The following is a 27544-nucleotide window of genomic DNA, read 5'->3' as shown; positions in this document are numbered from 1 at the left end:
GCCTCAAAAAAAAAAAAAAGACAGTCATCTGCAGAGAGCTATGCTTTTTTTAATATTACCAAAGGCTGAAATATATGGAACAAAAAATTACGATTTTGGATGAGGACAGAGTGCTATGTTCCTCATAAAATTCATGTTGAAATCCTAACCCCCAATGTGATGGTAATAGGAGGTGGGACATTGATTAGGTCTTTTGTGTGTGTGTGGGTGTTTGTGTGTGTGTGGGTGTGTGTGACAGCATCTTACTCCGTTGCCCAGGCTGGAGTGCAGTGGTGCGATGTCAGCTCACTGCAACCTCCGTCTCCTGGGTTTAAGTGATTCCTGTGCCTCAGCCTCCAGATTAGCTGGGACTACAGGTGCCCACCACCACACCTGGCTAATTTTTGTATTTTTAGTAGAGACAGAGTTTTGCCACATTGACCAGGCTGGTCTAGAACTCCTGGCCTCAAGTGATCCGCCCGCCTCAGCCTCCCAAAGTGCTGGGATTACAGGTATGAGCCACGGCGCCTGGTCATGATTAGTTGTTTTTAAAATTTTTTTGAGACGGAGTCTTGCTCTGTTGCCCAGGCTGGAGTGTAGTGGCACCATCTCTGCTCACCACAACCTCTGCCTCCCAGGTTCAAGCAATTCTCCTGCCTCAGCCTCCCGAGTAGCTGGGACTACAGGTGTGTGCCACCATGCCCGGCTAATTTTTGCATTTTTAGTAGAGTTTCACTATGTTCGCCAGGCTGGTCTCAAACTCCTGACCTCATGATCTGCCTGCCTTGGCCTCCCAAAGTGCTGGGATTATAGGAGTGAGCCACCGTGCTCAGCCCCTGGTTAGGTCTTAAGGACAGAGCTCTCACGAATGGGATTGGTGCCCTTATAAAATACAGGTTGAGTATCCCTAATCTGAAAATCCAAAATCTAAAATGCTCCAAAATCTGAAACAGCATGAGTGTCAGTGTGATGCTCAAAAGGAAATGCTCACTGGAGCATTTCGGATTTGAAATGTTTGGATTAGGGATGCTCAACTGGTAGACCCATCTATAAAAACAAAACAGCCAGCTGTGGTAGTGTACCTGTACTCCCAGCTACTCAGGAGGCTGAGGTGGAAGGACAGCTTGAGCTTGAGTTTGAGGCTGCAGTGGGTCATGATCATGCCACTGTATTCCAACCTGGACGACAAAGTGAGATTCCCCCATGGAAAAAAACCCATAACCCCAGCAGAAAGTAGATTAGTGGTTGTCTAGGGCTTGGTGGGGGATGGGGCATGGAGTGAATGCTAATTGAGGCCAGGGTTTCTTTTTGTTCTAAAAATGATTGTGGTGATGGTTGCAGAACTCTGGATACACTATAAGTCACTACATTGTACATTCAATGGGCACATTTTATATTATGTTAATTATATCTCAATAAAACTGTTAAAAAGGAAATGCTAATGGAATTTTGATACATTTCCACTTATTTGGTATATGGCATTTATTTTCAGTTTTATTTTACAAACATTTACATGGTCTTACTATGTGCCAAGTACTGGGTTCCAAATGTTTTATAAATATGAACGTATTTCTCCATCTTGGCCAGGCTGGTCTTGAACTCCTGACCTCAGGTGATCCGCCGACCTCAGGTGATCCGCCTGCCTCGGCCTCCCAAAGTGCTAGGATTACAGGCTTGAGCCACCGCACCCGGCCTACAGTACTTCTAATGTAACGTCGCAGAAACAATGGAGGAGAGAAAAGAATACACTTCCACTCGGAATTCGCACCCTGGTCGCCTTCGCTAGCTGGGTTCACTTCGCTGAACCGCCTCGCCCCCGCCCGGGAGGATGACATCTCGGCCTGGGCAGAGACTCGAAAGCCTCCTCCTGCCGCTCGGGATGTTAACAGCAGGGAGAGCAGCGTCTAGTCTTGCCCGTAGCAGCGTCGCTGACTGACCCGCCGGGTTGCCAAAACCTCACTAATTTTCTTCCCGGATTCAGCCACTTTGCCTCTTCTGGGAACGTGCGCGCGTGTGCCGGCGCCCGGAAGTGCGTCATCAGCCGGCGCCAGCGGCCGCAAGCGGCGGAGCAGGGGCTCGGAGGCCCCGGGATTCCGGTGCTCGAGCACGCTGGTGGGAAAGGACCTGGGACTTGAACAGTGTTGTGCGCCGCCATGCAGGTCTCCAGCCTCAATGAGGTGAAGATTTACAGCCTCAGCTGCGGCAAGTCCCTTCCTGAGGTGAGTCACTTCCTGGCCCCCTCACTCTCGAGCTCTTTGGGGCCGTCTTCCTCGTGGGGCAGCCGCCCCTCTCCTCGGCCCTAGCCGCTGTTTTAGCTGGACCCTGGTCACCCCCCCGACTCGGGGAGGCCCAGAGGCGGCTGACAGTTTCCTGGGGAGGTGTCGGCATTGGGAGACCAGGACACTGCCATCACCGCGCCAGAAGCTGGACCAAGGGGTAATCAGGGTCAGTGAGCTTTGCTGGAACTTTTGTGAAGTTCTCTGTTCCAGAGAACGCATCCATTTGGGCTTCTTTGGGTGTTCACAGTCCCTGCCACACACTGAGGTGGAAAACATGGAGATTGGTTGACGCATCTCTCCCCTATATGACCATCAGCTGTTTGTGGAGTCTCTATCATTTGCCAGGTCTTAAGGATACAACAGTGAACAAGGGAGATACAGACTTCGCATCTGCAGAATTTATGGTGTAGAGGACAGTATTTTTGAGCCTTGCTGAACTTAACCTGGTTCCTAGTCTTAAAGTTGGAAAGGGCTCGGACAAATCGGTAATTCTCTTGCAATCTTCTCGTGTTTAATGATGCAGCTGAGATTTAATAATGCGTTTAATATGCAGCTGAGATCCAGCAAGGGGAAGGGTGACTTGTCCAGCATGACACACTTAGGCTCTGAAACTTGTCTTTTGTTTCTTATACGTGATGATCAAGCCTCTGTCCACGCACTACCACTGAGCACTACCTTTTGTGGAAGCTCATTTCCATTTTGAGACTCTGCACTTGTTAGAAAGTGGTTTTCAAATATGTCACCTTATAGCATGCCACTATTGGCCTGAGTCCTGCCCTTGAAAACAGAGTAAATATAGCTCTCCTTCCATGTGTCTGCTTCTACAAAAATTTGGAGCCAGTGCTTAGGTTTTTCCTTTCTTCCTAAAATTCTGGTTTAAATAATTCTCTGTCTTCCAATTGTTCTTCACACCTCATGAGCTTTCTCATTTTGTTCATTCATTCTCCACACGTATTGAGAAGTTACTATGTGCAAGCAACTCTGTTTTAAGTACTGAGATATATGGTGGATATTTCAGATAAGGTTCCCTGTTGGGGAAAACGGGAACAAGTGAGCAAATAAGGCAATTTCAGGCAGTCAAAAAGTACTTTTCGTGATGAATGGTTAGAAGAGAGCTGTTTTGGATAAAGTAGTGAGAGAAAGTGTTTAGGATAAAACCTTCGGGGGGCCAGGCGCGGTGGCTCACGCTTGTAATCCCAGCACTTTGGGAGGCCGAGGCGGGCGGATCACGAGGTCAGGAGATCGAGACCACAGTGAAACCCTGTCTCTACTAAAAATACAAAAAATTAGCCGGGCGTGGTGGCGGGCGCCTGTAGTCCCAGCTACTCAGAGAGGCTGAGGCAGGAGAATGGCGTGAACCTGGGAGGCGGAGCTTGCAGTGATCCGAGATCGCGCCACTGCACTCCAGCCTGGGCGACAGAGCGAGACTCCATCTCAAAAAAAAAAAAAAGCTTCGGGGAAGGCCTCTCTACAAGAGGTGACATATGAGCAGAAACTTAAATGATGAAGAGGAGCTAGTCGTGTGAAGATATGGGGAAGAGTTTTCACTGCTGAGAACAGAAAGTGCAGAAGTCCCCACATGGGAATGTACTGGACATGTAGGAGGACCAGAAGAGGCACAGGTGTGATTGTAGTATGCTGAGTGAGGGGGTGAGAGCAGGTGGATGGGGCTGGAGAGGTAGGCCTGGTAGGAAAGGTAGGAAGTTCAAGTTTTATTCTTAGTGCTGCTGGAAGTCACCGTTGTGTTTCGACGTGGGCTGCTGTGTGACAAATGACTAGCTGGGGAGGGTTCAAGTGGGGATGAATTAGGTAGTCCAAGTGAGCGACTTTGGTGGCTTGGGCTTGCCTGGTAACAAAGGAGATGCTAAGACACTGAGATTCAGGACATATTTTGCAGATAGGGCTAATGGAACTTGCTAATGGATTGGATTGTTGGTAGAGGGAAGTTGAGGTGACAAAAAGGGAGGAATCAGAGAACTCTTCAGTTTTGAGTCTGAACAAGCGGGTGCATGGTATTGCTGCTAACTGACATGGAGAGGAATCGAGAAGGAACACGTTGAAGGGTGGAGAGGAGGAACGTAGTGAGCAAAAAGAGTTATGATTTTTTTTTTTTGAGATGACGTGCAATGGCCTGATCTTGGCTCACCGCAACCTCCCGGGTTCAAGCGGTTCTCCTGCCTCAGCCTCCCCAGTAGCTGGGATTACAGGCACAAGCCAACCACGCCCAGCTAATTTTTGTATTTTTAGTAGAGACGGGTTTCACCATGTTGGCCAGGATGGTCTCGATCTCCTGACCTCGTGATCCACTCGCCTCGGCCTCCCAAAGTGCTGGGATTACAGGCATGAGCCACTGTGCCCACCCCAAGATTTTTATTTTCAGTACTGAACGTTTGAAGTTCTAATACATACCAAATGGAGATGTTGAGTAGTTAGCAGTTGCATGGATACTAGGATGGAGATTGTAGGTGAAGTCACTGTCGTCGTTTGGGACTAGGTGAGATCAAATTGTGAGAGAAAGAACAGGAAGATAACTGGCCTGAGGACCTGAGGCAGTCTTAACATTTGTCATCCAAGAAGAGGAGGGGAACCCGGCAAAGAAGAAAGACTAGTAGGCACTGATGGAAGGGGAGACTCGGAAATGTGTGGTTTTGTAGAAGCAAGTGTTTCAAGGAGGAGGGAGTGGTCACCTGTGTCAGCTGCTACTGAGAGCTTCAGTAAGATGAAGGCAGAAAAGCGACCATCGACTTTGGCATGATGCAGAGCGCCCTTGACCTTGGTGAGGAGTTCCAGTGGAGTGGTAGGGAAGGTAGCTTGAGCTGAGTGGATTTGGAAACCCCTGCTTGTCCTGGTTAATGTTTTCTGGTTATTTCTTTGAGGTGTGGTGCCTAAACTACACGTGGAACCCCAGTTGTTGTCTGATCTGTGCAAATATTGCTTCTCTCCTGGGCTTTACCTTTTTATTAATGTAGAGAAGCCTCTACATTTACTCCCCTGGTGATCTGATGCAGTCTTCTGATTTTAAGCACATCTGTGTATCGATAACTATCACATTGACGTTTCTAGCCCTTACCTCTACTCTGAACTGGACTTGTGTATCCAGCTGTTTCTTGACATCCCCACTTGGATGTCTGATAGGCATCTCAAACTTAACTTGTCCAAAGTAGAACACCAGCTTTCCCCCCGCATTTCCCCTCCTCCAACCTAGTGGTCTTTCCTCTCTCAGTCAGTGGCAACTCCATCCCTCAAACTGTTGACGCCAAAAACACTGGAGGCTTTTTGTTGTTGTTTCTTTGCTCTCATACAATCCACTAGAAAATGCTGTTGGTTCTATGTTCAGTATAGATCCAGAATCCAGTCATCTCCATTACTGTCACTGATTCAAGACACTGTCACCCCTGGACTGTGCAGTTGCAGTTATTGCAGTTGACTTCTAAGCGGTTTCTCAGTTTCCACCCTCTACCCCTTTATTCCACAGTCTGTTATCAGTAAGCTGCCAGGGTGATCCTCTACCCAAAACCGTCCAGTGGCTCCTGGTCTCTTGAAGTGAAAAGCAGAGTCCTTTGAGTGGCCTTTAAGGTCCTACTTGATGTTGTGCCTTCCCGCCTTCCTGGAGAAAGCGGTCGCTGTTCTCCACCTTACACTGGCCTCACAAGTCTCCTCACTGCTCGAGACCAGGCACACTCCTGCCGTAGGACCTTGGCACTGGGGATTCCCCCTGCCTGCCTGCTTTTCTCCCAGATGTTCACCAGGCTTGCCTCCTCATGCCTTTCAGGTCGTTGCTCAAGAGAACCTTAACCTTACTTAAAATCATAATTCTCTACCAACACTTTGTCTCCTTTTCTTGCTTTATTTTTTCCATGGCATACATAACCATCTGACATTCTAATTGTTTTGCTTCCTTATTTGTTGGTGTTCTCTCACTTGAAAGAAAGCTTCATGAAAGGAGGGGTTTTTAGATTTTTTAATTTAATTTTTTTTTTTTTTTTTTTTGAGATGGGGGTTTACTCTGTTGCCCAGGCTGGAGTGCAGTGGCACAATCATGGCTCACCTCAGCCTTGACTTCCCTGGGCTCAACGATCCTTGCACCTCAGCCTACTGAGTAGCTGGGACTGCAGGTGCGCACCAACATGCCCAGCTTCCTTTTTTTTTTTTTTTTTTTTGTAGAGACAGTGATCCCACTTTGTTGCCAGGCTGGTCTCGAACTCCTGGGCTCAAGTGATCCCATTGCCTCTGTGCTGGGATTATAGATATGAACCACTGCACTTGGCCAAGAGGGTTTTTTTTTTTTTCCTGTTTTATTTACTACTGCTATACCTAATTACTGGCATTTAGTAGTAATAAAGATTTGTTTAATGTATTGATGAATAAAGTTAATTTTCATTTTCAGCCCTATCACACTTTTGACTTGGGGCTATGAATTTTATTCATGCAATTTGACCTACAATCTCCCATTGTGGAATTAATCAGCTTTTGTTGTATTTTTAATGCTGTTAAATTTATTTTCATTAGTTTTCCAGTGGTTAAGCCTGTTTTTTTCCTTTTTTTTTTTTTTTTTTTTTTTGATACGGAGTCTCTCTCAGTCACCAGGCTGGAGTGTAGTGGCAAGATCTCAGCTCCCTGCAACCTCCGCCTCCCGGGTTCAAGTGATTCCCCTGCCTCAGCCTCCCGAGTAGCTGGGATTACAGGTGCCCACCACCACAGCTGGCTAATTTTTTGTATTTTAGTAGAGACGGGGTTTCACCATGTTGGCCAGGCTGGTCTCGATCGGCCTCCCAAAATGCTGGGATTATAGGCGTGAGCCACCGTGCCTGGCCAAGTATCAGCTATTTGGTCAGTTATTTATCTGGCTTTATTCTTTGTAAAAAATATATTTCTATAAGAAACATTCTTCTATAAATGTTTTACTTTTTAAATTCTCACTTAAATAGATTAAATTGTTCCATATATTTAGTTATAACCCATAATATTTGAGGCTTTCTGCTTTCCTTTAGGTTGGTTAGATGGGTTAGTTTTTCTCTTGTGTGAAAGGTTGTAGTTCAAAAAATTTCTTATCTGGCCGGGCCTGGTGCCCATGTCAGTAGACCTAGCATTTTGGAAGGCAAAGGCGGGGATTGTTTGAGCCCAGGAGTTTGAGGCTTCGGTGAGCTGCAGCCACATTGCATCATTGTAATATAGACTGGGCAAGCATGAGACCCTGTCTCTAAAAAAGTAAAAATAAGAGAAATTATCTAATGTATTTAAGTATACACAAGAAAAAAAATCCAGGAGATATTTAATATGTTAAGAGTAGAGTTAGGATTAGAGAATATTTTTGCTTCCTATGTTATATATACCTGTAAAGTTTGAATTTTTAAATATAAGCATGTATTGATTTTGCAAGCCAAAAAATAATTTAGCTAAATTTGTTTTAAAATAAAGTCTCTTCATTTTCTTTAAGTGGCTTTCTGATAGGAAGAAGAGAGCGCTACAGAAGAAAGATGTAGGTGAGTATTGTTTTTTCCCACTTCAGTTGCATTAGTGATCTATGTTCTAAGCTTTTACTCGTTTGCTGTTATCATATATAAGTGAGGATTTATAAGAATGCAGTAACATATAGTGGAAAATGAGTGCTCTTGTCCCTTTTTTTTTTTTTCCTTTGACGTGGGGTCTCGCTGTGTTGCCCAGACTGGTCTCTAACTCCTGGGCTTGAGCAATCCTCCCACCTTGGCCTCCCAAAGTTTTGGGATTACAGCCATGATCCACTGCACCCAGCCCTTCTCCTTTTTTTTTTTTTGAGATGGAGTTTCACTCTTGTTGTCCAGGCTGGAGTACAATGGTGTGACCTCGGCTCACTGCAACCTCCACCTCCCGGATTCAAGCAATTCTCCTGCCTCAGCCTCCTAAGTAGCTGGGATTACAAGCCACCATGCCTGGCTAATTTTTTTTTGTATTTTTAATAGAGATGGGGTTTCTCTATGTTGGTCAGGCTGGTCTCGAACTCCCAACCTCAGGTGATCCGCCCACCTTGGCCTCCCAAAGTGCTGGGATTACAGGCCTGAGCCACTGCGCCCGGCCGCCTTTCTCCTTCTGAAGAAACTTTTTGTGGTTGGTATGTTCCTGGAGGGTATGAGATTTGATTTTACCTTATTAACTAATAAGTTAGCCTGTTACTGTTTCATGAATAACAACAGTAGACGCAAGACTCCTGGGTTAGAGATGCAGATTTTATTACTCACAGCACAGTAAATAGCATAAGCATCAGCATATTTGTGCCAGTTCCCCTCTTGAGTCTCCTGGGGACACTTAGCACAGTCCAGATGGGTGCTTGGCACACAGTGGATTTGTGTCGTGGCTGAGCAACACAGCTTGGGAAGTCCGCTGCTTTTCTAGCAAGCGGTAAGCAAACCTGTGCTTTGTCTAGAAGGGACATGTTACCTGTCTATCAAGGTTCTCAGCAGTGTAAACAACCCTGAGAAATGGCTCAGGTAAGAGTGGTTGGGGCCTTGCAATCTCGCCATACCCAGTAAGCATGCAGGTCCAAGGAGGACTGTCTCTCCTAACAGGTCCATAATTGCTTTGCTCTCTGGTGTATCAAAATCTTATCCTGTAAATTAAATCCATTTATCAGTGTTTGAGATACAGAGACAATGAGCATTTTTTGAAGAAAAGAATTTTACGTGTAGAATGTATGAACCCGAACAATAAAAGATGATTGCAGAAGATGTTGATTCTTTTAAATTTACGGCAGCAAGAAATTGTAAGAAAAATTTCTAACTTTAATAATTTTGGTGAACAAGTTTTTATTATATTTTCTTCATTATAGCTTGTCACATATGAAAGAAAATTTATTTTCCCATATATTTTGTGTAAGTTATTCTTTAAAAACCTAAGGTATCAAAGGCATTTCCTCTTGTCTGCAGACAATTGGTGCCAACAGAGGCATAAGTTAGGTTAGCTTCGTAGCAGTTTCTTATATAAACTTAAGAGGTTGGGCCAGGTACGGTGGCTTACACCTGTAATCTCAGCACTTTGGGAGGCCCAGGTGGGCAGATCACGAGGTCAGGAGTTCAAGACCAGCCTGGCCAACATAGTGAAACCCCATCTCTACTAAAAATACAAAAATTAACCAGGCATGGTGGCACGTGCCTGTAGCCCCAGCTACTCGGGAGACTGAGGCAGGAGAATCGCTTGAACCTGGGAGGTGGAGGTTGCGGTGAGCCAAGATCACACCACTGCACTCCAGCTTGGGCAACAGAGTGAGACTTTGTCTCAAAAAAAAAAAAAAAAAAAAAAGAGTTTGGAGGCTTAAACCTGTTATTTAGGAGAAGAAAAAGTTAGATTTTTGTCTTTGCCATGATTGAGTAGAATAGTGGTTTAGGGGCCCAGTGCAGTGGCTCACTCCTGCAATCCCAGAACTTTGGGAGGCTGAAATGGGAGGATTGCTTGGCCCTAGAAATTCGAGACCAGACTGGGCAACGTGGTGAAACCCCATCTCTACAAAAAATACAAAAATACCTGGGTGCAGTGGCATGCGCCTGTAGTCCTAGCTATTTGGGGGGCTGAGGTGTGAGGATCGCTTGAGCCCAGGAGGTTGAGGCTACAGTGAGCCATGATCATGCCACTGCACTCTAGCCTGGGTGACAGAGTGAGACCCTGTCCCCCACCCCCCCAAAAAAAGTGGTTTAATGTTTATGTTCTTCATCCTAACACTGGATGTTTGATACACTGTTGTGGAAACATTTTTTTTCAATTAATGATGATACTTTTTTTCTTCTTGAAAAGTAAAAATGAAATACTTAGCTTAGAAAAACAATGTATGAGCTAAGGAAAAAACCTCTGCTGTTTAATGGTTGGGCTATGCTGGTGACCTTTCCCAAGGCCAGGAAGCATTTGGGATGACTTTCACCTGTTTATAGTTGTGGTGACTGCTTGGCACACATTTATCTTCTTATGATAGAGAATAAGCACATGTTAGTGAAACTAGTTGTTTTCTTCTCTCTTTTTAGATGTCCGTAGGAGAATTGAACTAATTCAGGATTTTGAAATGCCTACTGTATGTACCACTATTAAGGTGTCAAAAGATGGACAGTACATTTTAGCAACTGGTAAGCATCTTTTTGGTTATGATTTCCATGCATTTTGTACCAGGAAATGCTGTGATGGGAAAGGTCTTTTTTTTTTTTTAACCCTAGTATTTTATTATAAAAAATTTCAAACACACAGAAATATTGAAAAAAATTATATAGTAAACACCCATTTAACTACTACCTGAATTCTGCTGTAAATCGTTTACTCTGCAGTATTTGATTTATCCCATGCATCTGTCTCTTTGTTCATACATCAGTCCATCTTGTTTCTTTGATGCATTTCAGTGTAAGTTGAAGATAGCAGTATACTTCACCCCAAAACACCTCAGCATATATATCATTAGCTGGAGTTCAGTATTTATCAATATTTACTTACGACTTTTTTCAAGGTAAATTTATATTGGTGAAATGTACAGATCCTAAGTTTACCATTTGATTAGTTTTGACAAATGCACACGCTTGTGTAACTCAAAGCTCTATCAAGATACAGAAACATTTTTTTCTGCAGAAAATTTCTCCCACTCATGCAGAGACAACCATTGCTGATTTTTTTCAGTACAGACAAGTTTAGCCTGTTTTAGAACTTAATATAAATGTAGTCATACACTGTATATTCTTTCTCTGTGAGACTTATTTCATGTAGGATTTTGTATTTGAGATTCATACACGTTGTTGTATGTGTCAATAGCTTCTTTTTTTATTACCAAAAAATATTGTTATATGACTAAACCACAGTTTATTTACCCCATTCTCCATGTGATGAACACCTGGGCTGTTTTCATTCGGTTTTTTGGCTGTTACTAATAAAGCACTATGAACAATCACATAGAAGTCTGTTTTGTGGGTATATACTTTCATGTCTTTGGTAAATACCTAGAAGTGGAATTTTGGGGTCCTGGGTAGGTGTACGTTTAGTATTCTGGGAAACTTCCAAGTCTTTCCCCAAAGTGATCATATCATTTGCACTCCTACTAACAATGAATGAGAGTTTTAGAAAAGGTCACTTATAGCATGATTTTCTGTATAATGTACTAATTTTTAAAAATATCCCTAAGATTTTACATTAACAGTATTTATCATTATCAAAAAATCGTGAAATATAGAGAACTTTTAGTGTGTTGGAGTGTTGGACAGTATCACCCAACCTTTAATGGTTGTGATTTTGGTGCGTAAGTCCTGTATATTGTCCAAACATTTTTTGCTGGTATCAGTATTCCTTTTCCAAACACTTTCTTTTTGGTAATACCTGTTATACATACGTAGGCCAGTCTCTTTTGCTTTGTGTTAATGATTATCTCAGTGCTAACTAACACTATCTACATCTCTTAGCCTTCAGTTTTATGTTCAGAAACTGGTAAAAAGAATTGAGGAAATCTAAGATATATGGACACCCTTACTGAACACTAGAAGAAACTTAAATTTTCTTCATTTTCTAGATCCAGAGATATTAAGTGACTTGTCTAGGCTCACAGATCTAGTACTTAAGAAAGCTAGGGTACAGATTTGTTAAATGACACTCTCTTTTATGAAATCGTCTTCTATTCCCATGCAAAATTAATGGTTCTTCTTCTCCTTCTCCTCCTTTTCCCTCTCCCTCTCCCTCTTCTCCTTCTCCTTCTTCTTCTTTTTTAACAGAGTCTCACTCTGTCACCCAGTCTGGAGTGCAGTGGCATGATTTTGGCTGACTGCAACCTCCACTTCCCGGGTTCAAGCGATTCTCCTGCGTCAGTCTCCTGAGTAGCTGGGACTACAGGTGCGCACCACCACACTAATATCTGTATTTTTTTAGTAGAGGTAGGGTTTCACCATGCTGGCCAGGCTGGTCTCGAACTCCTTGCCTCAAGTGATCTGCCCAACTCGGCCTCTCAAAGTGCTGGGATTATAGGTGTGAGCCACTGCACCTGGCCTAATGGCTTTCCTTCTTATTCAGAATGTCTCGGTTTTATTTTATCTTAAAAATATTTCATAAATAATATGTGGTCTGGGCGGGGTGGCTCACACCTATAGTCCCAGCACTTTGGGAGGCTGAGGCAGGCAGATCACATGAGGCCAGGAGTTCGAGATCAGCCTGCCCAACCTGGTGAAATCCTGTCCCTATTAAAAATAAAGAATTTAGCTAGGCATGATGGCGTGCACCTGTAATCCCAGCTACTTGGAGGCTGAGGCGTGAGAATCACTTGAACCCAGGTGGTGGAGGTTGCAGTGAGCCAGGATCACGCCACTGCGCTCTACCCTGGGCAACAGAGCGAGACTCTGTCTCAAAAAAAGAAAGAAAGAGAGAGAGGAGGGAGGGAGAGAGAGAGAGAGAGAGAGAAAATGTGAAACATGGTAGTGAGACTGAGACTGAGGAACTGAATGTCTCTTTTTTTTTTTTTTTTTTTTTTTTTAAGAGATAGGGTTTCACTCATTGTAACCTTGAACTTATGGGCTCAAGCCATCCTCCTTCCTCAGCTTCCTGAGTGGCTAGAAATATAGGTGCTCACCACTATGCCTCGCTAATTAAAAAAATTTTTTTTTTTTTTTGAGACAGAGTTTCACTCTTGTTGCCCAGGTTGGAATGCAGTGGTACGATCTTGGCTTACCACAACCTCTGCCTCCCAGATTCAAGTGATTCTCCTGCCACAGCTTCCTGAGTAGCTGGGATTACAGGCAGGCACCACGACGCCCAGCTAATTTTGTATTTTTAGTAGAGATGGGGTTTCTTCATGTTGGTGAGGCTTGAACTCCCGACCTCAGGTGATCCGCCCACCTCAACTTCCCAAAGTGCTCGAATTACAGGCGTAAGCCACTGCGCCCGGTCAAAAAAATTTTTTTTTAAATAGAGATGGGGTCTCAGTGTTTTGCCCACATTGGTCTTAAACTCCTGGACTCAAGCAGTCGTCTGCCTGTCTCAAAGTGCTCGGATTAGCATGAGCCATGGCACCCAGCTGGAATCTTAAATTTAATTTGATTTTAATTAATTTTAACTTAGCCTCACATTGCTAGTGGCTGCCATATTGGACAGCACAGTTGTGGAGTCCAGAGTCCTGGTTTGACTTTCCTAGAGGCCTTTTTCTGGTATTGGTAGGGAAAGTGGAGTTGGAGTGTCACTTGCTTCTGCATTTAATTTGGTAGAGGTTTTTCTTTCAATCTCGGTATCTATCCCTACTTCTTTCTCAGATTCCCTTTGGTGTTCTAGGCCTTGTGGCTAAAAACAAGTTGAATAAGGTTGGCCCTGAAGACCTTTCATTCTGGTTGGGGAAATAGATTATCTAAGGGAATGAACCCAGGGGATGTGCTAAGTATTGATTTGTTACGGAAGTGACCGGCCTCTTGATTCCTTTTGGAAGCATTGGGTTTATGATCATGCCAGATTCAAATCTATCCTTAGTGGTTGTGTTAATTTTTTCTGTTACTTGGGGATGAAAGATAAGAAATAGAAGATCTACTTTTATTAATGTTCATATTTTTTTACCACTTTTTTCCCCCTAGTGGCCAAAGTAGTACTCGTAAGCCTTTTAAACAGCATAGCAATAAAAAACAGCAGGGTACACAGTAGCTCATGCCTATAATCCCTGCACTTTGGGAGGCTGAGGCAGGATTACTTGAGGCCAGGAGTTCAAGACCAGCTTGAGCAACACAGCAAGATCCTGTCCCTACAAAAAATAAAAAGAAATTAGCTGGAAGTGGTAGTGTGCAACTGTAGTGTCAGCTACTCACGGGGCAGAGGCAGGAGGATTGCCTGAGCCTAGCAGTTTGAGGTTACAGTGAGCTATGATTGTACCACTGTGCTTCAACCTGGGCAACAGAGCGAGACCCTGTCTCTAAAAAAAAACTTAAAGCCCCAAAAACAAACGACAGTGGAATAATGGTCCTGGCTATATTAAAAGTTTTATGTATAGCCTTTCAAATTATGTGTGTGTGTGTGTGTGTGTGTGCATAAAATTGTGTATGTATATATGTATCTGTCTATATGGATATAGATATATATATACACATATACACACACGCATATATATGTGTGTATACACACACACACACACAAATTTATTAAAATTATTCCCATACAACAGTGGGCTCATATTTACTGGTTTTAAACTTCTCTTTTTTAAGCTGGGTGCGGTGGCTCATGCCTGTAATTCCAGCACTTCGGGAGCTGAGGTGGGTAGATCACTTGAGCCCAGGAGTTTGAGACCAGCCTGGGCAATGTGGTGAAACCCCATCTTTACAAAAAATACAAAAATTACCCAGTCGTGGTGGCAGGCGCCTCTTGGTCCCCACTACTTGGGAAGCTGAGGTGCGAGGATCACTGGAGCCCAGGGAGGTTGAGGTTGCAGTGAGCTGTTATTGCACCTCTGTGCTCCAGCCTGGTTGACAGAGTGAGACCCCCATTTCAAAAAAGGAAAAAAAAAAAACCACCAAAGAAAACCCCACAAAATAACCTTTTTTTTTTTTTTAAACTAAATCTTGGGTTTTGATCTATGCCAGAAAACAAAGGACTACCTCATTCTTTTATTTTTAAGATGTCTTTATTTTAAATACATAACATAAAATATGAAAGTCTCCGAAATTGCACTTCACGGAGATAGACTATCATTGTGAAGTTAGTTCCTCCAACTTTTGCCTTACAAAGTGCCAAAGTTAGGCCAGGCACGGTGGCTCACTCCTGTAATCCCAGCACTTAGGGAGGCGGAGACAGGCAGATCACCTGAACTCAGGAGTTCAAGACCAGCCTGGCCAACACGGTGAAACCCCATCTCTAATAAAAATACAAAAATTAGCCAGATGTGGTGGCAGGCACCTGTAATCCCAGCTACTTGGGAGGCTGAGGCAGGAGAATCACTTGAATCCAGGTGGCAGAGGTTGCAGTGAGCCGAGATTACTCCTCTGCACTCCAGCCTGGGCGACAGAGCAAGACTCCATTTCAAAGAAAAAAAAAAAAAGAGGCCAGGCTCAATGGCTCACTCCTGTAATCCCAGCACTTTGGGAGGCCAAGGCGGGTGGATCACCTGAGGTCAGGAGTTCAAGACCAGCCTGACCAACGTGATGAAACCCCGTCTCTACTAAAAATACAAAAATTAGCTGGACATCCTGGCCTGCACCTGTAATCCCAGCTACTCAGGGGGCTGAGGCAGGAGAATCTCTTGAACCTGGGAGGCGGAGGTTGCAGTGAGCCGAGATCACTCCATTGCACCCCAGTCTAAATGACAGAATAGAATGAGACTCTGTCTCAAAAAAAAAAAAAAAGACAAACTGCCAAAGTTGCCATTCAATTGTACAAAATTGGGATCGTATTATATGGATCATTCTCCAGCACTTGCCTGTGCTCTCCCTGTACTTTTACTTTATAGTATGTTTTGGCAGCTTTCCATGTCAGTGGTTACTACAGGTCTGCCTCATCCGCTTTATGGGCTATGTAATATTCCCTTGCGTGGATTTATTGTCATTTATTCAACCATTTTCCCGTCAGTGGACATTTTATTTGCTTTCAGTTGCTGACCATTTATAAATAATGCTGCAGTGAACATTCTTAATATCTTTGGCAGGCTTGTGGATATATTTCTGTGAGTTCAATTTGTGTAAGTTGAAATATAGATTGAAAGTGTACAAACATCATGTATTTTAGGGATTATCCTTCAAAGAAGTTGTATCAATTGTATACTAATCAACAACAGTATATGGGAATATTTTACACTTTCGCCAACACAGTTATTAACCATTTTTTAATCTTTGCCATTCTGGTGGACAAAACTGTTTCATTGTTTGCATGTATTTTGTTAGATTACTTGTAAAGTTTCGTAGTTGTTTTGTTTGGTTTTCTATGACTTGCTTGGTTAGCTTTTGCTCAGTTTTTCCTTGGGGTGTTTGAGAGGGGCTGCTTTTACATTCCTTTCTTTTGATTTGGTTACAATTAATCCTGCTTATCTCTGAACAAGAAGTACACTCAGTGTATCTGGATGTTTTGACTATGAAAGTATGTCTTTAGGTTTTACATCACATTAATTTTTTGTAGGAACATATAAACCTCGGGTTCGATGTTATGACACCTATCAATTATCCTTGAAGTTTGAAAGGTGTTTAGATTCAGAAGGTGAGTAAAAAGCTAAATTTGAATTCATGAAAATGGCTTTTTATGTTTGTCTGCTTTTCTGGTTTTAAAATGAGAAAGGTTTGTAATTAGTTTTTTATTGCTATATAACAAATTACTGTACTAGAATCTCAATGGCTTAAAACTTCCATTTAGTAGCTCACAGTTGTGCAGATCTTAAGTCTGTGCAGGTTCTGTGCTCAGAGAGGAGGTCAGGGTGTTGACCAGGTGGAGCTCTAACTTGGAGGTGCTGGGCAAGAATATGCTTCCACGAGTTCGTTTGTAGTTCTTTTAGAATTGACTAGCAGCTTTTCTGGTTTTCAGAGAAAGCACCCTCCCCAACCCCGAAAATAATAAAAAATAAAAAAGAATTTGCTTCCAAATACACTCAGGTTGTTGTCAGAATTCAGTTTGTTGTGGTTATAGGATTGGGGTTCCCATTTCCTTCTGGCTGTCAGCTGGGGGCCACTCTAGGCTTCTAGAGGCTGCATGCATTTCTCATCACACGCTCACCTCCGCCTTCAAGCTAGCAACAGCTCATCAGATCCTCCTTGTATTTCTTTTCCTTCCTTCCTTCCTTCCTTCCTTCCTTCCTTCCTTCCTTCCTTCCTTCCTTTCTTTCTTTCTTTTTCTTTTTCTTTCCAGGTAGGATCTTGTTGCCCAGCCTGGAGTGCTGTGGCATGATCATAGTTTACTGTAGCCTTGAACTCCTGAGCTCAAGTGATCCTCCTACCTTAGCCTCCCAGGTAGCTGGAACTACAGATGCGAGCCACCACGCCCCACTAATTTTATAATTTTTTGTAGAGATGGAGTCTAGCCATGTTGCCCAGGCTTGTCTCAAACTCCTGGCCTCAGCCATCCTGTTGCTTTGGTCTCCCAGAGTGCTTGGATTCCAGGCATGAGCCACTGCACCCAGCCCCTTGTGTTTTGGATCTCTCTGACTTTTTCTTCTGCTGCCAGCCAGAGAAACTCTGCTTTTATTTATTTATTTATTTATTTATTTATTTATTTATTTATTTATTTTTGAGACGGAGTCTTGCTCTGTTGCCCAGGCTGGAGTGCAGAGGCACGATCTTGGCTCACTGTAAACTCCACCTCCCAGATTCAAGCGATTCTCCTGCATTAGCCTCCTGGGTGGCTGGGATTACAGGCGCACTTCACCATGCCCAGCTAATTTTGGTATTTTTAGTAGAGACGGGTTTCACCATGTTGGTCAGGCTGGTCTTGAACTCCTGACCTCGTGATCCGCCCACCTTGGCCTCCCAAAGTGCTGGGATTACAGGTGTGAGCCACTGCACCCAGCTGAAACTCTGCTTTTAAAGGGCTCATATGATTATAAATCTCCCCTTTGCCATAAAATGTAATGTAATCATGGGAGCAATGTCTTATCAATTCAGTTTCCACACACACTCTCAAGGGAGGGGGGTTATACAAGGGTAAAGGTCACTGGGGGTCATTCTTAGAATTTTGAATGGCACTGAAGTCAAGTCAAAATGGGAAAGTTCAAGTGCTTTTATCAGTTGGCCTAGAATTTGGGGTTGAGGGGAAAGGAGTTAATGGGATATATGGTCTGTGGAATTATATGCATAGTCTCCCAACTTGTTTCACCCTTTGTTGTTGTTTTTTTATTTTTACTTTTTAGAAACAGGATCTTTTTCTGTCACCCAGGCTGGAGTGCAGTGTTATGATCACAGCTCACTGCAGCCTCAACTACCCAGGCTCAAGAGATCCTCCTACCTCAGCCTCCCAAATAGCTGGGACCACAGGCGTGCACCACCATTCCTGGCTAATTTTTTTTCTGTTTTTTTTTTTCCCATAGTGATAGGGTCTTACTATATCTTTGTTTATTGAAAACAATAGAAACTCTGTGTGCCACTAATAATGGCTATTTTTTTGCTCTTTTTGTTTATCAGGTAGATATGAATGGGTAAAAAATGACTGTTATCTTTTTTGTTAAGCGACAGTTTTTTTGTTCTTTAATGTATATTTGAAAGTCTTTAAAATTATTTTGTTTTCAACATCTCAGAAAGTGTCAGAATTTAGAAGTCATTATATTTTGTGAATTTGCTTTCAGTTCTACAAGAAATCTAGTTGATGTGTATTGAGAAATTATGAGGCTTTTAAGTTTTGTTGGTGTTTTGGGACAACATACTATGACAATTTTCTTCTTGTTTCATGTAGAGGCAGAAAAAAACTGGTATGTGTATAATTTCTGTGTTGAATTCGCTCATCAAGTTTGCATTGTTATTAAGAATATTAATTGATAATTGTATTTTTCCTATTTCTTGTTTTTCAGTTGTCACCTTTGAAATTTTGTCTGATGACTACTCAAAGGTATGTTTTATAGCATTGGTTTGTACTGACTAGACCCAAGAAATGAGTGAGTGGAATTTATTTTTATGATAAGCAGTTTTATGATATTTTTCTTGTTAAACTAAAATGGCTGTGTAGTTCCATTGTTAAACAAAAATGGCTGTGTAATAAAATGTAACGCATCATTTTTTATTAATATTAATGCAATGATACAGATAGCCTTTGGCCAATCTAATATCAAAGTTAATTTTTCATATCATGTATGAAACCTTATTTATATTTTTAAGAATTGGCAGCAGTCATCTTTTATATCATCTTATATTCTAGATTTGTGATTCTGATTATTACATTTAACCTAGATTTATTTGCCAGATTGCTTTCATTTTTGTATTTATATGTGAAAAGTAAACTAGCAGGATTGTATGTTTGATTTTTTTTAACTTTGCAAATGGTTGTGGTATATTCTGAAACAGTTCAAAATATAGCTAAGTAGATTTCTTTCTTTTTTTTTTTTTTTTTTTTTTTTGTGGTGCCATTAGTCCATCTTTCAACTCTTTTTTTTGGAGACAGGGGCTTGCTCTGTCACCCAGGCTAGAGGGGCAGTGGCGTAATTTCAGCTCACTGCAGCATCAACCTCCCGAGTTCAAGTGATTCTCCTGCCTCTGCCTCCTGAGTAGCTGGGACTACAAGCATGCGCCTCCACGTCTGGCTAATTTTTGTGTTTTTAGTAGAGATATGGTTTTACCAGGTTGGCCAGGCTGGTCTCAAACTGCTGACCTCAAGTGATCTGCCTGACTTGGCCTCCCAAAGTGTTGGGATTACAGGCGTGAGCCACTGCCCCCGACCCATCTTTCAACTCTTGTAGTCACTTTCAACAGTTATAAAATTGTTAGTAAACTCTTGAATTTAAAATGAAACATTTTTAGTGATGTCAAATGGCATCTTGAAAGAAAATTGAATTTTCTTAGCTGACATGGCTTTATGTTTTCAGTTTTGGAAACTATGGGGTACAGCTTATCCTTTTGTCTGTGGTATCATTTATCATACGTTTTGGAACATGTAATTTTAGAATGTATTTTCTCTAAATACTGACAAATTTGCCTTTACATACCATCTGTTGATGTTTAAGATACCCCTTTAGTACACTAAAGTCAAATGTATACAAGGAGTTTATCATAACTTGTGTGATAATGGTGGGATTATTATTATTTTTTGTTTTTTACTTTTTGAGACAGAGTTTCACTCTTGTTGCCCAGGCTGGAGTTCAATGGTACAATCTCGGCTCACTGCATCCTCCGCCTCCGGGTTCAAGCGATTCTCCTGCCTCAGCCTCCTGAGTAGCTGGGATTACAGGCATGTGCCACCATGCCCAGCTAATTTTGTATTTTTAGTAGAGACGGGGTTTCTCCACATTGGTCCCGCTGGTCTCAAACTCCCTACCTCAGGTGACCCACCTGCCTCGTCCTCCCAAAGTGCTGGGATTACAGGCGTGAGCCACCATGCCCGGCCAGGATTATTTAAATGTGTTCCCAAGTGAAAGAGGAAACTGATCATTGAGGGTACCATGAGAGTGCTCTATGTTATGACATGCTGGTGCCACATAAATGAAGGGCGTTTGTTTCAAGTCTTTAATTAGTGGGTAAGGTTTGCAGAAAAGCTATCAGGATACAGGAAGGCATTAAGGAGCCGATGGAGAGTTTTCATTCTTAATCCCAGTGGAGAGTGTGTGCATGGACATGTGTGTTTAGATAGAGAAAGTGAGAGAGAGGTAAGAGTTTTCCTTGGTTTGCGAGTTTTTTCGTGATAATGAAGTAAACACCTAACTAGAAACCTAAGCAAACTAATTTTTTTGTTTTATTTTCAGATTGTCTTCTTACATAATGATAGATACATTGAATTTCATTCGCAATCAGGTTTTTACTACAAAACCAGAATACCAAAGTTTGGGAGAGATTTCTCTTACCACTATCCATCCTGTGACTTGTACTTTGTTGGTGCAAGGTATTGGATCTAGTCCCTTTTTCTCCTTTTCAGCTCCTAAAACAACTAACTTCTGTTCCTAAATTTGTTGTATATTTTCTCTGTTTAGATAACTTGCTTTAATAAAAAAGTGATATGTGGCTCTTGTAAAAAAAAAAAAAAAGTAGAAAACACAGGATAGGCAAAAAATTCTATTTTCTACATATTGATTTACTTATGAGTACCATATACTGTTTTAACAACTGTTGTTTTGCTTAATACAATATTTTCTAATGTTAAAAATACCTGTGATAGTTACCTGCCTCATTAGGAAATACTGATGGGAAGTGTGTGAGCCTTTTCAGTTTAGCCCAGTTGCCACAATTTATGAGACACAGTATTGTTTTATTTATCTGTTTATCTTCTAGATTTCTGTCTCTAAGTTTGCTTCATGTCAGTAATCAGTTTCTATCTGATCACTTTGTGATTAATAGGTCATATGTGGTTTTGGGCTCTAGTTTAAAAAAATTGGGAGAGGGCTTTATTATTATTTTTGGTAATTTGATAGTTTGATTTAATTTGATTTGCATGAAATGACAAAAGCATTTAAAGCATCTTTCATTATGTAGTTGATGTCCTACATTAATCTACTAAATTCTGAACAAAAGGTTATTAGCAAGTTTTCAAAAATTTAAAAATTAAACAGTTGTTTCAAAACCATTAAGTAGTAAATTTATTTAAGAAACTAATTAGGAAAGATGTCATAACTTCAGAGCACCACTGCCTACCCTTGTTTTTTGTTTTGTTTTGTTTTGTTTTTCTGTTTTTTGTTTTTTTTTGAGAGGGAGTCTCACTGTCGCCCAGGCTGGAATGCAGTGGTACCATCTTGGCTCACTGCAACCTCTGCCTACCAGGTTCAAGTGATTCTCCTGCCCCAGCCTCCTGAGTAGCTGAGACTACGGGCACCCATCACCACGCCCAGCTAATTTGTGTATTTTTAGTAGAGGCGATGTTTCACCTTGTTGGCCAGGCTGGTCTCAAACTCCTGACCTCAGGTGATCCGCCCACCTCGGCCTCCCGAAGTGCTGGGATTACAGACATGAGCCATGGTGCCTGGCCCTGTTTTTTGTTTTGTTTTGTTTTTTATCAAAGCCATTAGTGTATCTTTTTGGCTATTAGTATTAACAATTTATCTACAATATTTAACAAGATAAATTGTAGGCAAAAATTTAATAAATTTCAATAGAAACATCCCTTTTTTTTCCTGTGAAAATACAGCAGTATTTGAAGGACTAATTTCTTTAAGGAAGAATAAGACACGATCTTTGCTTTTAAGTTGCTTAAAGGGTATAATTCCTACATGACTGACTCCTTTAGGAGTTATATTTTTGGCTTCTGTTAGTATGGTGCTAAATTTGGAGATATACATGTATAATTTAGTTGATAAAGTCAGTTTCTTAGCCCTATTGCACACTATTTCAAAACTTTTTATTCTAAGTACCTTTTTGGTTTTATTTTTAGTTTTTTATAAAGATGGGGTCTCACTATGTTTCCCAGGCTGGTCTTGAACTCCTGGGCTCAGTGATCCTCTTGCTTTGGCCTCATACAATGTTGGGATTACAGGTGTGAGCTACTGTACCTGGCCCGTATTGTGTTATTATTATTTTTTGAGATGGAGTCTAGCTCTGTCGCCAGGCTGGAGTGCAGTGGTGCAGTCTCTGCTCACTGCATCCTCCGCCTCCCCGTTCAAGAGATTCTCCTGCTCCAGCCTCCTGAGTAGCTGGGATTACAGGCACGTGCCGCCACGCCCAGCTAATTTTTGTATTTTTAGTAGAGACAGGGTTTCACCATATTGGCCAGGATGGTCTCGGTCTCTTGACCTTGTGATCCGCCCACCTCAGCCTTCCAAAGTGTTGGGATTACAGGTGTGAGCCACGTTGCCCAGCCCTGTATTATTTTTATAGTCATCAAAAAGGTAGCATTTGACCAGATATTTGGCTGTGTGTATGTGTGTGTATATATAAAATACATTATATATGTATATAAAATACATTATATATGTATATAAAATACATTATATATATGTGTATAAAATACATTATATATATATGTAGACAAATACATACTCATTTTAGAAAATTGGGAAAATATAGAAAAGAAAAAAATTCAGGCTGAGCACGGTGGCTCATGCTTGTAATCCAGCACTTTGGGAGGCTGAGGTGGGCAGATCACCTGAGGTCAGGAGTTCAAGACCAGCCTGGCCAACATGGTGAAACCCTGTCTTTATTAAAAATACAAAAAATTAGCCAGGTGTAGTGACGGGCGCCTGTGAGCTGAGATTGCACTATTGCACTCCAACCTGGGCAACAAGAGCAAAACTCCATCTCAAAAAAAAAAAAAAGAAAAAAGAAAAAATTCAGCCATAATTATACCACCCAGAGAGAATCCTTATTATGTTTCCTTCTAGTCCTTTCTTATATACATATGTAGATACATTACGTGTACTTTTGGATCTTGTATTCTCCATCTTATTTGTAAATAGTATTCTACGTAATGACTTCATAATATTTCCTTGGCACATAAGTGGTTTAAATCACTTTTATACATGAACAATTCATAAAGTGAATATTTTTCAGATTTAGAATACAATTTTGTATCAGTTTTACAAAAGGAAGTGATGGCTTATGAGTGATATATATTTGTAAAATTTATATTTACTTAAAGTTTCATTGTAGTTTAGCAAGTTTTTAACTTTCTTTATTTACAGTTCTGAAGTTTATAGGTTAAACTTAGAACAAGGACGATACCTGAATCCTCTACAAACTGATGCCGCGTGAGTAGTTTTAGTAGTTCTGCTATATACATTATGCCGCGTGAGTAGTTTTAGTAGTTCTGCTATATACATTTTGACCAGGAGGTGGAGCCACATGCTCAGTTTGTTAGCAAGTAACAAAATACTGCAATTAAGCAAAACTCCCAGCAACTTAGTTAAAAAGTACTGTTGAATTTATTCTTAAACAAAAAGTTCACTGAAAGATCTGGTGATTACTTTAAAAATTAAATAAAGGCTTTTTTCATATACTCAAATTTAAGTCAGTTAAAAATACTCAGTTCATTATTGTTACTTGCAGTGTTCTTTAAATTTACATTCATAGTTTTGTGATATTTTCTCCTGTGGAGAAATTTTGAATTAATTTGGAGTGCCATTTTTAAATTTTTATGCTTTGCTAGCGGACATTTAAGGTTTTTGAAGGTTCCGTTTTATCATACGTTATAGTCTACACATACGTATTATGCAGCAAGAGTTTTTAGGAATGAATCCATCATCATCATCATCACAACAAATAATAGTGATAAACACAATAGGAAAGCACTTACTTTGTGCCAGGTGTTATTCAGTCATTTTACTTTTATTAACTCATTTTAAACTTAGAACAGATTTTTGTGGTAAGTACCATTTTACAGATAGGGCAGCTGAGGCTCAGAGAGGTAAGTAGTTTGCCCAAGGCCACACAACTAGTCAAGGGTGGAAGCTGGATTACTTCTCACTGTGTATATGAAGAGCTTGCTGAATTTTTCTTAGTGCTTTGAGAGGATTTTTAAAGGTTAGGCAAACGTGATAATAAGAACCAAGTAAACTCCAATATTTTTTTATTTCACATTGGCTAGAAATGCTTTTATTTTTATTTTTAAAAACTTGTAGTAGTAACTTCACAATGCATTATATTGAGTGTCCTTTGTACCCCAGACACTGCTGAACACTTTGCATTCTTTTTCATTTAATCCCCATAACAACCTTCTGAGGTAGGTGAAATATCCATTTTACAGAGAAAGAAAATGAGACTTAGAGTGATGTACCCAGGACAAGCTTGTCAAGGCTCAGGATTGTCATGGTGATAGTGTGTGTTCTTTTAAGAATGTTACCTGCCTTGGAAGAAAATACCTTGAAAAAATAGAGTGACCCTTTCTTGTCACGGTAGTGGAATAGTATTTCAGAAAGAAGTCCCTCCTTGTTTGTCACCTAGCAGGTAGAGTTGTCACCCTGGGGATCAGAAACTGCAGTGACTGTGAGCCAGGCACTTAACCCTTTCATACCTTGGTGTTTTCCATTCGCAGATTAGTGAGAGAGAATCTGTGTGTCTTCTTTCTCTCCAGAATTTGGGTTGACTGTTTATTTATTTAATATTCCTTCCCCACTCAAGTAGGTGCTAACTAATACTTTCTCTCTTACTGCTTTCCCGTGTTAGGGAGAATAATGTTTGTGACATAAATTCAGTGCATGGCTTGTTTGCCACAGGCACCATAGAGGTAAGCATATGTTGACTTTATTTTTTAGAATATTTGTTTTATATTTGATTGGAATTTTTATTTAAAGACTGAGTTGCTTGATTCCTTAGAGCAGGATGATAATGAGGTGATAGCTTGAACATCCTGTAGAGTAGCATTCTGTAAATATTGAGATGAATGTGCACAATATTTTTCTTTTAAATGATAATGTCTTTTAATCAGTGTCCTTCACACTTACCAATAATTTTTTGTAGATTTGCATTTTTCACTTAAAACAATGATAAATACTCAATAGTTTTTAAAAATGCAAATATGTCAGAAGCATGTAATTTTAAAAAGTGCCCTTTTATACCTTCCAGTCACCAAATCCTACACCCCAGAGGTAACACTTGAATGGTTTGGAGTAGTATCCTTTCAGATTTTTTCCTAAATGCTATATGCCAATATGCATATGTGTACATATATATTTTTAAAAGTGGTTTACCAAACAAAGTGTATTCTACTGTAGTTCTCTATTTGCTTTTTTTTTTTTTTAGACATAACAGTATATAATATACATCTTATTGGTACTTATAATTACTTACAATGCTACACTAATTTTAAAAAAATTTACAGGCCAGGCACAGTGGCTCACTAATCCTAGCACTTTGGGAGGCCAAGGCAGGCAGATCACTTGAGATCAGGAGTTTGAGACCAGCCTGGCCAATATGGCAAAACACCGTCTCTACTAAAATTACAAAAATTAGCTGGGTGTGGTGGCACACACCTGTAATCGCAGCTACTCAGGAGGCTGAGGCAGGAGGGGTGGAGGTTGCAGTGAACGAAGATTGGGCCACTGCACTCCTGCCTGGGTGACAGAGCGAGACTCCATCTCAAAAAAAGAAATGATAGTTTACAGATAGCATTCTGTTGTTTTTACTATAATTTATTAAACCAGTTTCATACGGATGGAATTAATGATTTTTTTTTTTACTCAAATTATTTTTATGTTGAGAGATTAATGCAGCCACAGAAAAGAATGAAAGCATGTTCTTTGCAGCAACATGGATGCAGCTGGAGGCTGTTACCCTAAGTGAATTAAGACAGGAACAGAAAACCAAATACTGCGTGTTCTCACTTACGAGTGGGAGCTAACCATTGGGTACTCATGGCCATAAAGATGACAACACTAGACACTGGGGATTACTGGATGCGGAAGGGAGGGAGGGAGGCAAGGGTTGAAAACTAACTGTTGGCTACTGTGCTCACTGCCTGGGTGATGGGATCAGTCATACTGCAAACCTCAGCACTATGCAATATACCAGTGTAACAAACCTGCATGTACCCCCAGAGTCTAACATAGAAGTTGAAGTTGTATTTTAAGAAAAGATTAAGATTTGAAATGGGACACTGAGTTTGATCTGACAGATATTATGTAAAACTATGTTGAATGTGTTTGAATACTATTATGTCTAAATCAAGCTTTCTCTTGGTAGTCAGGTTACTTGAGATTACCAAGGGGAAGTTTTATAAGAGTTTCCCTGAGAAAATAGTTTTTAGGGTCCTTACAGGGCAGTCTAGGCTAGACACCAGGCAATGTGCTCTCTAAGAGAAGTTATGTATTAGAACGTGCTGCTCTTTCAGCAGCTGGTTTAAGACCAGCCTAGGACATGTCGAAGGGGTAGGAGGTAGGGATGCCCTGGGCTTCCTGAAATTCCTTGATTATTAGCAGCTTGCAGTTTCATAAGCATAGTCAGATCAGGCTTAACAAATTCATTTTACATTGATTTTGATATTGTATCTCAGATTTTAGTTTCTTCTTTAGTTCTTAGTTATCGTAATATTGTTGTCAAACTAAATGTTTCCATTTTGTGCTTTTTGAAGTGCCTAAGAGTGGAGGTTTGGCAATGGAAATGTTCAAATTTAGGTAATAGAAAATCAGTGTGCTTAAAAATACATTTTGTATTTACGCTGGAAGTTAACCTGCATACCCATTTTGTTTTTGGAATGCAGCTTTTCTTTTTTATCTCCATAAAGTTTATTAACTCATTTTGAGAAGACATAGAAGACTAGACCATTTGGAATTACCTGCTGTAGTTTAAAAAGGTTTCCCTTCCTTTATTCATCTTTGCAACATACATACTTGTAATAATATTAAAAGATTAATGAGGTCAGAACCTCATAAGTATATTCAAAGTTTTGCTTTTAAGGTAGTTAATATATTAAACAATCTTAAAACATCTTTGTTTATGTTTTTGTTTTATCATTACAAAATCAAATGATAGACAAGAATACAAAGTGAGAAGTGTAATTCCCTTCTGCCCTGTCCTATTCCTGTTTCCTTAAGTAAACACTGTTAATAATTTGCTCTGTGTCCTCTCAGGTTTTTGTTTGTACAAGCATTTTTTTAAAAACATAAATGTTGGCTGGGTGTGGTGGCTCACGTCTGTCATCCCAGCTCTTTGGAAGTGCGAGTGGGTGCAACGCTTGAGTCTAGGAGTTCGAGACCAGCTTGGGCAACATGGCGACACCTCTTTACCAAAAATCCAAAAATTAGACAGGCGTGGTGCATACCATAGATGCAGCTACTGGGGAAGCTGAGGTGAGAGGATGGA

The 27544-nt window shown here is 41.0% G+C and overlaps 1 protein-coding gene across 4 annotated transcripts in view; it reads left to right on the top strand.

Annotated features, from left to right (window-relative positions):
* Positions 1-2018: 2018 nt before the first annotated feature.
* The window catches only part of NOL10 (nucleolar protein 10), a 129896-nt gene continuing 104370 nt past the window's right edge, over positions 2019-27544 (top strand). For 3 of the 4 annotated variants that reach the window (XR_009209263.1, XR_009209264.1, XR_009209262.1), the window contains exons 1-8: positions 2034-2198; positions 7696-7741; positions 10244-10342; positions 16317-16394; positions 18688-18725; positions 20569-20705; positions 23431-23496; positions 24911-24971. Coding sequence is in view for 1 of the 4 variants with exons in the window: in XM_032172206.2 (XP_032028097.1) it covers positions 2133-2198; positions 7696-7741; positions 10244-10342; positions 16317-16394; positions 18688-18725; positions 20569-20705; positions 23431-23496; positions 24911-24971 (591 nt within the window). In the remaining 3 variants the exon portion in view is untranslated. Of the gene's footprint in view, positions 2199-7695; positions 7742-10243; positions 10343-16316; positions 16395-18687; positions 18726-20568; positions 20706-23430; positions 23497-24910; positions 24972-27544 lie in introns of all 4 variants that reach the window. The other variant, XM_032172206.2, reaches the window with a different exon arrangement.

The sequence above is a fragment of the Hylobates moloch genome, unplaced genomic scaffold (genome assembly GCF_009828535.3).
Source record: "Hylobates moloch isolate HMO894 unplaced genomic scaffold, HMol_V3 SCAFFOLD_13, whole genome shotgun sequence".
NCBI classification, from domain to species: Eukaryota; Metazoa; Chordata; class Mammalia; order Primates; family Hylobatidae; genus Hylobates; species Hylobates moloch.
The sequence above is the reverse complement of the archived record's forward strand: the minus strand, read 5'-3'. Positions and strand labels throughout refer to the sequence as shown.